Source organism: Dufourea novaeangliae, unplaced genomic scaffold (genome assembly GCF_001272555.1).
Source record: "Dufourea novaeangliae isolate 0120121106 unplaced genomic scaffold, ASM127255v1 scaffold488, whole genome shotgun sequence".
Taxonomy (NCBI): domain Eukaryota; kingdom Metazoa; phylum Arthropoda; class Insecta; order Hymenoptera; family Halictidae; genus Dufourea; species Dufourea novaeangliae.
Genome location: NW_015374361.1, coordinates 26,562 through 39,337, shown reverse-complemented (window position 1 = coordinate 39,337; position 12,776 = coordinate 26,562). Strand labels below are relative to the sequence as shown.

The window sequence follows — 12,776 nt, the reverse complement described above, 5'->3', positions numbered from 1 at the left end:
CAGAGCCTCGTATACCACTTGTCCCCCGGTGTGCCTTCGCGGAGAGAGGTTCACACGTTCCACGGAGATGAGGAAGACAGACACACAGCAGCCGCGCACGATCAGTCACTCCTACGAAAAGGCCACGACCCGAAGGCAACATCCGTCGAGCTAGCTTTCCTTCGAGGAAAGCTCTGTGATGTGCACGACCTATTGAATCACACACACTCGTTCGCGCGAGATGGGAGTTGCTGAAGGGTCACCCGTACCTCACCGACAATCATTGACACCAAATTTCACTGACACTACATTTTGCCGACAATATCTAGGGGAAAGGTGTCTAAAACGATCCCTCGGGATAAAATGATTCCTGGCTATCCTGTGGTTATTAGTTGTGCTATATCGTAATGTCGTTCTACAATAGTTCTCCCCGCACGTCACTAGTTGTTGCTCGAAGTGCCATGTTAATATCAGTGTTCTGTGTCTTGTCCACAAGAAAAATTTAAAATTACTGCAATTTAGCTAAGATAAGGTCTTTTTCAATGTTGTGTAACTTTTGTCATAAACGATTTAATGTGACAGCTGCTGCTTGTGCGGATTTAACCACAATTCAATAATAAGTTAATTAATGTTTCGTTACCGCATGTAACGAGTTGATGTTATATTCAAGCACTGAATGTGAATTGGGTGTTTGGGGTCATATGATCCCTCTCTAGTAGGATAAAATGATCCCAGGAATTATTTTACGCATATGCTATATTATTGTTTTTTGTTTTAGTTACAACAATGCCCCGTCAGTATGAAAGAAAAACAACGCGTCAAAGTTATTTTTATTTAAATAAAATATAATAACTGAAATGCTTTTTAATGTTCGTCGTATTTACTATCAGTAGGTATAAAATGATTATTATGATATGTATTTTATACACATACATTACAAAATGATCCTTAAGTACACTTTCAAAGATATCTGAATAAAAATTATAATTGATCACGTAGCTAAATTTTATTTAAGCCAATGATAAGCCAACTTTCCAGATAGTACATGATGCCCAATGACGCCTTGAAGACGGCGTAAAGACGTCTTAGACTTAAAACAGCTGTAAAATGGGCGTCTTCAAGATGTCATGTGCTACCGGGGTTTTAGTGTGCATAATGATCCACAACATCCCACCACAAAACCACCCAGTGTTAACCACAAACCCAATATCCCACCAAGCACATTTTGATCAGTTTGTTAGTTCAATAGTTATGATTTGTTGAAAAAAAGTTGACCGTAAATTTCAAACAGCTGTAAAATCAACAATTTTTAAAATTTGCAAAAATCCTTCGAGACGCTTTTATACATATTATCGCTAAAGACTGCAACATATCCAAATTTGTGCGATTTCGCGTGGTATGACCCTAAGGTAAGGGTAACCCGTTACTTAAATACCCTTTTTCCACACGGACTCTATCCTCTTACCAACGTGGAATTAATTGCCTGGCCAGAGGTGCTCTGGTATATATCATCGGTAAAATAAGGGGCAACTTTCTCCTTGCATCGACTTTTGTGCTGACCCTTTCAATACGGAATTTCTTTGTGGGGTCGTGGATGCGATCTTTAGAAGAGAGTGGGTAGGTTTTGGTTTGCGTTACGTCTGGGTCAGTTAGTATATTTCCATCCTTGTTACGCATACCTCATTCGCGTGTCAATTGTTCGTTGTTGCAGTGGTATGAGTATTCTTAACCTAAGCTAGAAGTTTGTTACAGTGCGAATTTAGTCTTGTGCAATTATAAGTGCATTTTCATGGTAAGTGTAATGCAAAGTGGTAATCAAAATAAATAGCTGCTATAAATTCATATAAGATATCTCGTGCTGGTAAACATTTTAATGGACGACCTTATGTCTCAGCAACAATTATAGATTACAAACTGTAATCTAAAACACGTGGTTCGGGTATCACAGGCGCATTACTATGAACGTTCGGATACGGGAAGTATGGGTCAGAAGTGTGCGGGACATTTGAGTCGATCCAAACATCCCCATTTTCTTTTTAATGAAATGCTTTCGCCACTATTCTTTGTATTAAGAATTTAATTAATAATTTTCAATATCTTTATGTATGTTATGTTAATCCATCACAGTCTTTATTTTATGTTTATTATGTTATTCCTTCAGTTGCTTATTTCATTTATTTATTTAATTACTTTTATATACGTGTGTTATCATTCTGTAGGTAATAAATATATACATTCTTTACTACAAACTACAACTACAGAAAGGGTTAATACAGTTACATAGGCCCAACAAATTTGTACGGTTTACACAGTTGCACCGTTCTTCACACATGTGTTATAGAAATGTACCAATATATGGACAGTTCAGAAGTCAATCAGTGTAAGTCACTCTTTCATTAAAAATGATTTATGCCGTGTAAATACACATTCATTGTTTCTTTTATACACAATCAGTTTCATATGTATGTATTCTATACATATGAATAACTTTTTATTTGTTAATAGCATATATTACTTTTTACAGTCCATTTTCTAAACAATTATCTCTGTTAACTTTGTGAATTACACTAATTGGCTTCTGAGGCCTCCATATACAATTAAAAAGAATGAACCCAGTGATTTCATTTTACAGAAATATTTAAATTACAGTCCATTGTCCATTATATCAATACGCACACCTATTGTTTACACTTTCTCATGTCCTTGTAATATTCGTCCAAAATATTCTCTCGACTGACTGACTGTATAGCCGACGTTTTAACCTTGCAAGAAACCATCGACCATAAGGACATGGAAATCAGGCCGGATCGAAAAAGGTTTTACGGGAATGATTTGTCGCGAGGTCGTTGCAACGATCGCCTGTCGTTACAATGCGCTCTACGTCCCGGTAATTGGTTGCTTTGAAACCCTTTTCCGCGGCCAGAACGGGCGAACTATTGACAAACGAAGTCCAGATGAAGTCTACCGGGCCCTCATTAAGGGGAGCCTATTCGGGCTTCCTGTATAACGTGTTTTCTTCGTAACACGAACGGTTTCCATTCGCCGTGAACGGTTTCTCATATCGTTCTAATTTCTTCCTGTCAGCCGCGACGTGCAGCCTCGTCGAGGCAGGTTTCTCGTGGTACATCATGCGAGTTTCAAGATCCGAGGTTTCCAGTTAAAGTGGCGCTTCCGCAAAGTTTTAATAACTATAAATTTAGTTGGAAATTTGACGGAACATACGTAAAAGCAATTGCCATCTAACGTGTTGATGCAAAAACCGAGCTGCTTGCTTCTACACTAGCGCCAACTTCAAATATGTAAATAACAGAAACTGAATACATAAGAAAAAGTTACTAACAAAGATAAAGGTTAATGTAACGTAAAGCTTCAACTTTTCAATGTAACGTAAAGCTTCAACTTTAACGTAAAAGCTTCAAACTTTCGATTGATACCAAAAAATCGCAAAGTCAACGATAAAATAATTGAAAACAGGAACGTTATAAACATTTCTTTTGAACACGAGCCTTATGGAACTGTAGTTGATAGTGAAAGATTAATCATTTCTTATTTGGCTGCAAAAATTATATTTTTATCAAAAATTAGGTGGTTATAGATTTTTTTACGGAGATTATGGTGGCACGGAAATAAAGATATGTGAAAGATCAAATAAAACTGAAAAGTAAGATCAAAGTGTGCCAACTTGTGTAGGTTTCAATACATTTGGTAGTAATCTTCTACGCAGGTCTGCTATGAACGGCAACGTCCCTTGTTTTCCTTTGGTTAGTTCGACAAATTTTTGAATTTTTTTCGTAAAAATTAAAAAAGAAAGTGTATGTTTTTTACAATAAGGAAAAAATGTTTGTTTTTCCACTCATTTGTGAATTTTTGTTCCATTGAAGTGTTTGGAAGTAGTTTAAAATATTATTAATTCAAATTACATTGATAAAATTGATGAAAAGTATACAGGGCCGTATGGAACCCCAGCTAGATACTATACCAAACGCGGAAGCCACGTTAAGTTATAGTGGGTGATCAAATTATTATGAACACTTCGAAATTACCACTGATTTGAATTTCGATCGAGAATGTAATTGAAAATACACTTATAACAATACCTTCTTTATTACAAAATATATTGTTATGTGTTTAGTGACACATGGCAATGCTTTTACATCTACAATTTTATAAAATATATAGATTATATAAAATATAATTTAACAATGTTAAAATAAATAACAATCAACGAAAACAATCAGATAAGTCGGCAGTAACAACTCATATTTACGAATCATCAACGGTGATAAACTCCTGAAACTTAACGTTAATATTTCGTCAGTATATTTTTACAATTGTTTTTCTCAGGTTCAAGTTAAGAAGAACTTTTAATATTACAAATGAAAAGTAACTGTAAACCAGAAGTAGGAAACTGAATGTACACAGTTCAATGCCTGATATACTTGATATTACCAAAAGAATATTTATAGCAGTCCATACATAAAGAATATTATTACAGCGTGTCCCATAACTGCGGCTTAACAAGCGCGAAAGTGACGATTCTGCGTGAAGACACTTTCGAAATATGTCATTCAGAATACATTTTGATCGAATAGAGTAGATGCCCCAATTATGTACTACCACCTTAAGATGGTAGCGTAACTTCATTTAATCATTTGACGTGTTGTTTAACCTAAAAATCGCCTCAGATTGGAACATATTATTTAACATCTCTTTCATTAAAAACAATAATTTCATGCATTCAGTATGAAGAATTAATTAATAATTAATTAAAATCTGCGACTGTAACTGTCACGTTATAAGTTCAAGTAATTTTTATATACTTCAACAATTAATTTTGTACAATGGATATAGGTTGATCAGTAAAATTACGGCTGTTCCTTTAGTATGATTTCACTATCACTTCGTACTTACGTATGTAATCCGCATTTTTAACGTTGAAATTACACTTGCATTTTGGAAAATCAATTTTCCAATAACAGATACATACAAATACATGTATTTCTTTGCTTTCATGTAAATCAGAATCCCAATTTAATAATAAAATTTTTCGTACACAATTCTTTATAAGTTACGCTCTTATTAAGTAAAATAAATAGAGTGGCAGTATTAGGAACGCTGGCAGTAATTGAGACATTTACCCTTACATCGTTTATTTTATTTTTCTTTTTTTTCAAAATACAATTTAATACAGCAGGGCGTTCTGGAACGATGCAATTAAGAATTACTAATGGATGTTCGTACACGTTCTTCTCTGTTCGGATTAATTAACGTTTAATAGATGAATTTCACGGCCAGTTTAAGATTGTAACTGTTAATGTCGTGCATTCCGTAAGATTTATATTCGAAGGGGAGGAAGCAGTTTCGTGACCAGTCTCGTTTCTCATGACTCGTGACCTTTTAACTAGGATCACGGGTCCGGCGTTTGTAATTTGTATTGTTTCTTCGTAACCCGTGTGTTGGAAATTACAGAAACTCGTGCTGTCGCAATTCTCCGAGCGGTACATGGAGTCAAAGGCTAGAGTATAATCCACTCGACGTGTCGTGGTTGTTTGCGTAGAATATCATTTACCTTTTTGATTCGAACCAAGCTCGCAATAATGCTTATATTCTGTTATTTCGATCGCACGATTGTATATACAGGGTGTCCCGCGAAATGTAGTACTATCGAGAAGGGTAAGATTTTCCATGAGTAATCCAATTCGAAAATGAAAAATAACATTTTTTTATAGAAAGCTTCGTTTTCGAGAAAATCGATTTTTACAAAAGGTTATTAAACATTTTTTTAAAATTAATTAGGTATAGACTGTATGTTGAAAAAAAGGGAAACTATGTAGTCGGTCAAAATTATATACTGAATAATTTCGAAAGTACAGTAATGTCTGGATGAGTGCAACGACCTCGGGTTCGCTTCAGAGCATTTGTGGAAAGGCGGAAAGGTTTTCAGTCCCTCATAAATTTGTTTTTTTTTCACTCTGCCTAGCTTCTGTTTACTCTGTTTTGATTGGTTCCAGAAGGGAACCCCTCTTCCCAGTGGTGGAAATAACGCCATTGTTCGTGTCGCATTCATCGAGGAATCACTGTATTTTTACGCAGAATCACCACTTTCCTGCTTGCTAAGCCAATTATGGGCATACTGTACAAATATTGTTTTGGTAATATGAAGTATATCAGGCTTTGACTGGTGTACATTCAGTTTCCTACTTTTGTTTTACAGTTATATATGTACTTTTGATCTGTAATGTTGAAAATTCTTGTTAACTTTAAACTGAGAAAAACAAATAGTAAAAATTTACTGATAAAATATGAACGATAGATTCCAGAAGTTTATGGCGCAGAATTGTAACAATACAGCTACCGAATCCGTTAAAATGGCTGATTCCAGAATTGTTACTTTACGATTACAGAAATCGCAAAAATACATTTGCTGGACTTTATTAGAAACTGTATATTATACATTAGACCTAGAATTATACGACCACTAGAACTACCAAATCCATCAAAATGGTGAATTTCAGAATTCTTGCTTCACAATTACCGAAATCATAAAGACACTTTCGTGGGAATCAACGTTAATTCAATTCTGCACCTCGTGCACGGTCTGTTCCAAAATTTCCCGAACTGAAATTAAAACAGCATTTTTCCATAAAATGATGATGCTATTCATCGTTAAATTTTAAAAATTGTTTTCTTTCAAAGACATATACCACTCACAATAATTACAGTCGACGACCCTTCTACGATAGATACAGTCTTCATTGAAATCTACTGACAAAATACGAGTAGTATCTACAAAGTGGTAGTAGAATTATTCGAAGGTATATGTTTTTTAATTTGCAGAATAGTTAGTATTACATGCACAATGGTTCAGCTTTCTTCAGATTGTATTAGAATAACAATTAAAACCATAAATTATTCGTGGTTTTCACGTTTCCATTAATTTTTAGTATTCTTTTATGGTTTCTATTACTTAATTAATATTGTAAGAAATGAAGCATATAATATTCAAAACTATGTATAAGATATTGTTAATTCTTGCCCGTTCACAGGCGTACAATTGATATTCATAATTCTGTTGCATTTGAATTTGTGTGGATCACGAAACAATTAACGGAAGTCGTTATTATATGGAAGACAAACGATAGGAAGTATGTATAGGTCTGAGATGCTTAGAGCTTCCAAGTTAGAGGTAACCCTGGTTAATTCTGAGGGAACATTCGCAGAGCGAAATCTTTTCTATACTGTATGGTATACTAATTATGGAGTATTAAAACATTGATTAGATTTTTGTTGGTTTAATGTACACTGTTAAGAAGAATAAAAAAACATGAGCTGATGTACCTGCACAATGTGTTACACAGTGAAACATCGATTGTCAGAACATTGATTAACGAAAAGTTCAATTATCAGAACATTAATTACCGGAATAATCGATTATTAGAAGATGGATTAACAGAAAATTCGATTGTCAGAACATTGATTAACAGAAAATTCGATTATCAGAACATTAATTACCGGAAAATTCGATTATTAGAAGATGGGTTAACAGAAAATTTGATTGGTAACGAATTTGAAGAGGTGACTATGTATTAATAAATAAAATTGTCTTTACATCATACACAAGAAAGAAAGTTGGAAGGAAGGATAATCAGCATTTTTCCTGAAAACCCTCGAATCAACCAAGCATGCACCCTGTGATATTTTCACCGCCTGTTTTGCTCAAGCAACACTTTGTTTCGCATTCACTGACCATTCAGAGTTATAAACCTCTTTGCAAGAAGAGTTATGATCCTGTTATCAAAATTAAATTTTTGAATGAATTATTCTCGAAACTTTATTATCACACCTCGTATACGTTATCATAGGTAAAGTAAGTTTTCGCGACAACTCTAAAGTATTGGCAGCTAATATTCTGGATTTAGTTCGTACCCGTCATACCTTACATTTTGCACTAAATTTGACCAAAAAATAAATAAATAAATAAACTTCTTTTTCAAGTGAGTGACAACAGAGAAAAAGGATTTAAAACGGTTCAAAGGAGACGCCGACTACACTTGTTGCGCTCGCGTGTCCCTTTTTCATACACTATCCATCTCCATGCGTTCTCCAGGGCTGTATTCCAGACCCGCCTATTTTTAGGGAACGATCGCGTCACGGCAGCCAGGGTATTTTCGCGACCAAGAACCACCGCCGCGAACGTTTATTTTCAAGCACGAGAACGAAGAATGCGTAAACATCAGCCCAGGTAGACGCACACGACGATGTGTACGTTAAAGTTTTAACACCTAATTAACCCATAGGGTGAGGATCCACCTCTTTTTTTCATACACTACCATTGAATGATTGATTGAATCGATTGGGGATTTATTATGTATACCACGAAGAAATATATCGCACAACTTTTCTTCACTTTTCCGTGTATCATCGCTAGACTGCGGATGTTTATGCAAATATACAACTTTGTAGATTAATTTTACGAAACTGAACGTGAAGAAAAATTGATTTGCTTTGTTAAGTAGAAATAAAAGGAAAACCCGAATAAACTCTCTGAAACTTTTCACCATATTGAATTTTAGACGATCAGTTATTATTAAATAGGATGTACATGGCTTTAAGGTGTGCATCTGATGGTGATAAAATGATTTTTGCTTTTTATTACGTTTATTTACTTCTGCATTCTTCACAGCTGATTTCTTCGCCTTCAAGGTCGCTTCAAGGTCATGATGTACAGGTCGTTGAACTCATCTTGACGCCGATTACCACATCGCGTTATAAAAAATACATGTTAGTGTGTAAAAAATACGATAACTTTGAAAAAACCATAAAAAGGACTTTCACAGGATTTTTTGTATCACCATCAGATGCACGCCTTAAAAACATATACATCCTATTTAGTAATTTTTTCTTACTTTCAATTTTAGTAGTTAATACAAATTATTATTAAAATACGTTCTGCCCTTTTAATTCTACGATTACCGCGAAACATTTGAAAAATTATGGATGGCCTTAATGTTTTGGCCAGGGAAATGTATTATCCCTGCCTCTATTCAGTCGGATGCAATTCCCAGAACTTTGGAAACACCCCTTGTATAAATGCGTGAAATGCACAGTCTAATCGTTACCCTTTTCAAGGGGTTCTTGTATAATATCATACCGAACGCATTATTACGAAGTGTCGGTTGAGTGCAAGGGGTTGATTAAAGTCTACTCATGAGGGAAAATAAACGAGGAGCTAGTTTTTCATATCGGCGATAGTCGGATGAGTCATCTTTTTTTATAAGGTCGGACAAATACACTTTGCATATGCTGTAAACGCAATGAAAGCTGCCTACTAATTCTGTCAACTACCGCGAAGGCTTCTAGTGACTGACACTGTCAAACTTATAAATTATAACACTTGGAATATCAAGTCGTTCAAGAAGTAAATGTCACTTTAATCTGCTCTCCGTCAGTTTGCGATAACGTATGCTTACTGTTGACTTTAACTGGTGATGCAGTCATCCCCGCTTTAAATAATGGTGGGTTCTTAAATAATAAACGGGTGACTGGTTGGATGTGCATAAATTGAAACAGTATGGTTTGTTTACAGTGTTTACACAATGTTCTGAAGATTTACACGAATGTTTATGTATATCGTTTCCCGGATGTTGATTGTTAATAGTTTGTCAGGCTATTAATTGTCAATATCAGTCCCAGTAGATTAACTTTGTTTGAAAAATACGTGAACATAAAGTTTTAGTTCAGTTGACTGCTGTCTGTGTTGAGGATTAATGGGCAAAGTAGCTAATTTCTAATTCGGGAATAATTCCATAAAAAAACGAACGATTACTACATTGATCCTGTTAGAAAGTACACCAAATTTTGGCTGGTCAAAGATTTAATGATTAATTTTTCATTACTAATTTGATTTCAATGTAAAGGAATAATGGTGAATTTTTATATCAAAATTTTGATCTGTATTGTATCTGCATTGTATTATGGAGAAATAATTCTTGTTCGATGTTCTATCTATCCAACTGTTTCTGTTTTCAGAGAAACGACGCGACAAGAACATTACAGAGACCTACGCCACGAAATTTCCGGATTACACTTTCCTTCGAACGAAACACGATCCGCGGTTATTCCGAGGCAAGGAAATCTTTTCCGTTGAGATTAAACCAAAACAAGGATATTCAAGGGACGACGATCGAAAACTTCAAAAGTGTTCGTACTGTTTGATGCAATATTACAAGGTAATAATACGAATAAACAATTAAGAAATAATTGTTTAACATTTTGTGGTTTGAGATGCAACAGTATTACGCGGTTTTTGACTCGTAAAGCCGATGGTATTGACCGCCGCGCTTGCCGCCATCTTGGAATTAGCATCAAAGACACTTCCAGAGTTTGTGTAATCGTATTAAGCTGTATATTTTAGTAAAAACAAATTATACGCGTCGAAACAAATTTTGCATAACTATTATATGCGCCCGTATTGTTTTATTATATTAATTTTAATATAAACAATTTATAATTTTCCGTAATTTCAGCTGAAGAAGAAGGTGATTACATCCCGAAGTAGTTACTGTCCGTTCGATCTCTTTTCGGGGGTGGAGGAACGAATGAAATCGGCGTTAAAAGGACTCCTGGCATCCCCGCAAAACAATCTGAAAATTTTCAGGAACGGTGTAATTGTTTACAATCAGGAATCGTCTTCGAGCGATCTCGAACGTGTTTTGGCGGAATGGTTTCGTAATTCTCCGTCGAGTACCAGCGAAGAATACACCGACGAATTTTATGATTTAATCTACGGCGCTCTTTTGTGTCCGTTTTCTCAAGAAGGATTCAAGCCGTCTGCTGCATACGAAATAAGCGAACCTGCTCGACGCGACTTTGAGCCAATATCGTACATTAACCCAGACGTTGTTGCAAAAGCAAAAAAACTTCTGTACTTCTCTGGTGAGGTAAATATTAATAATAAATCGTGTCACTACATTATAAATAAATTAAAATACTTTTGAATACGTTGCCTATCGGCTAATAAAGAAAAATGATTGTATCCGCGTTTTTACGGATTTTATGAAAATTACGAAGATTAATTTTAGTGGTAAATGCGGAAATGTTTGAGAACGACAATTTTTGATGAACTGAAATAAATCTTTATGGTCGTTTGTATTTTAAACGATTATGAAACTAATATTAATTGTGAGCCAATGAATATTTCTCTGTGTATTGTGTTGAAAAATGGTTGTTGAAATGTTTCAGGCATATGTTAAAACTTTCTCCAATAATTTTCCAGGCATGCAATTTACAGGGGGAAACTTTACCAAATAATTCTGTGTTAGAGCGGATCCTTCATGTGCAAAAGCTGCCCTTTATTACTACAGAGTACGTTTATAACATATATTCAACGTTTCGGTTGTTATTAAAAGACGATATAGTATATAACAACTTGATTAAAGCACAGACGTTTTGGGGTCATCGAAAATTCTCCTATAAATCTACAGTGAGTAAATTTTTACCCGTAAAGAGTTATTTATTATATGTGTAAATAAATCACGTTATTAGACTTTGAATTTTACGTATTTGTTTCATACACAACTGTGTAAAAGTCAAAATTGTACTATAAAAACTTCAATGAAATTTAATCAGGTTTCTGTTTTATTGAAAAATTAATAAAACCCTGGATAGATTATTAAATTGTTCACTTTTCATAAATTGCTATAATCCTGTATCTATAAATTAATTATTTCAATTTTTCTAAATTATAATCTCTATAAATTAGATTGTTATAATAATAGAAATTTGTATTATAATAATTATATATTTGGAGATCGTTAAAATTATTTTTTCATAGACATATTATGAATGACAAATTGTTATACTTTAAGTGAATCTCTACCTAATCCTAATTCTTATGTTGTGTCTGTTTTCTTTTTACAGAAAAGTATCACAGAAAGTGCGAAAACGTTAAAGGATACTCCTTGGAGAACCTGTATTACAGGCACCCACACTCCGAATAGAACCACGAACAGACACAGTTATACTGAACATAGAAATGTTAATTCGGAATTTCAAGGAACTACCAACAACGACCGTATTAAAAGTGTACTTGTTCCCGGAAAATCAAATTTACTTCCTACGTACTTAGGAGATAATGATCTATTGTATGGTAAATCTGATGTACCACAGAACGAAGGCAACGGATATTGCACTGAAGCAGAAGCGAATTGTTGTATAAGCTCTGAAGATATATTATGCTTACAGAATTATCTTCTGTTTTCGTGTGCCAGGGATTGTTCAATACTCATAGCATTTCGTGAACTAAATACGTGAGTGACAAAAGGATATATATTGCCCTAAAAATCGATAAAAAAGGTTATTAGGTAAACTAATTTATAGGTTACAATATTCAGAATAAATGAAGCTTATTGAAAAAAACACAGGATTTTTTTAAATATACGTCTGAAAATAAATAGCTTCAGAGTATGCATTGTTTCTCAGTTTGTTAGTCTGTAAGAAAATATGACGTTTATATACACAACAGCTTGCGAATGAGCAATATTTTATATAAATATCTAAGAACAGTCACTAACAATTGTACGCGTACTATAAAATATCTAATGTACCCTTCGTTTAGTAGATAAATGAAGCTTCGCTTCTTGCATATTTTTGTTTCATTAAAGACATACATATTAAGAAGAAATTCATTAAATATGACTTTGAATGAAAGTTATGATGGTTCATGTTTCAGTAATGTAATAAAACTTGTATCCAATTTAATAAGAAATCATGCAAAAAATTTCTGAAACTACTGACTG

At 34.3% G+C, this 12,776-nt stretch overlaps 1 protein-coding gene across 1 annotated transcript in view; it reads left to right on the top strand.

The window, feature by feature from the left end:
• LOC107192982 (inositol-pentakisphosphate 2-kinase) overlaps positions 1–12,776 on the top strand; it is a 49,683-nt gene that overhangs the window by 36,377 nt on the left and 530 nt on the right. The window contains exons 3-6 of the mRNA XM_015582350.1: positions 10,009–10,208; positions 10,506–10,919; positions 11,255–11,461; positions 11,899–12,287. Of these exons, the coding sequence (XP_015437836.1) occupies positions 10,009–10,208; positions 10,506–10,919; positions 11,255–11,461; positions 11,899–12,287 (1,210 nt within the window). The remainder of the gene's footprint in view (positions 1–10,008; positions 10,209–10,505; positions 10,920–11,254; positions 11,462–11,898; positions 12,288–12,776) is intronic.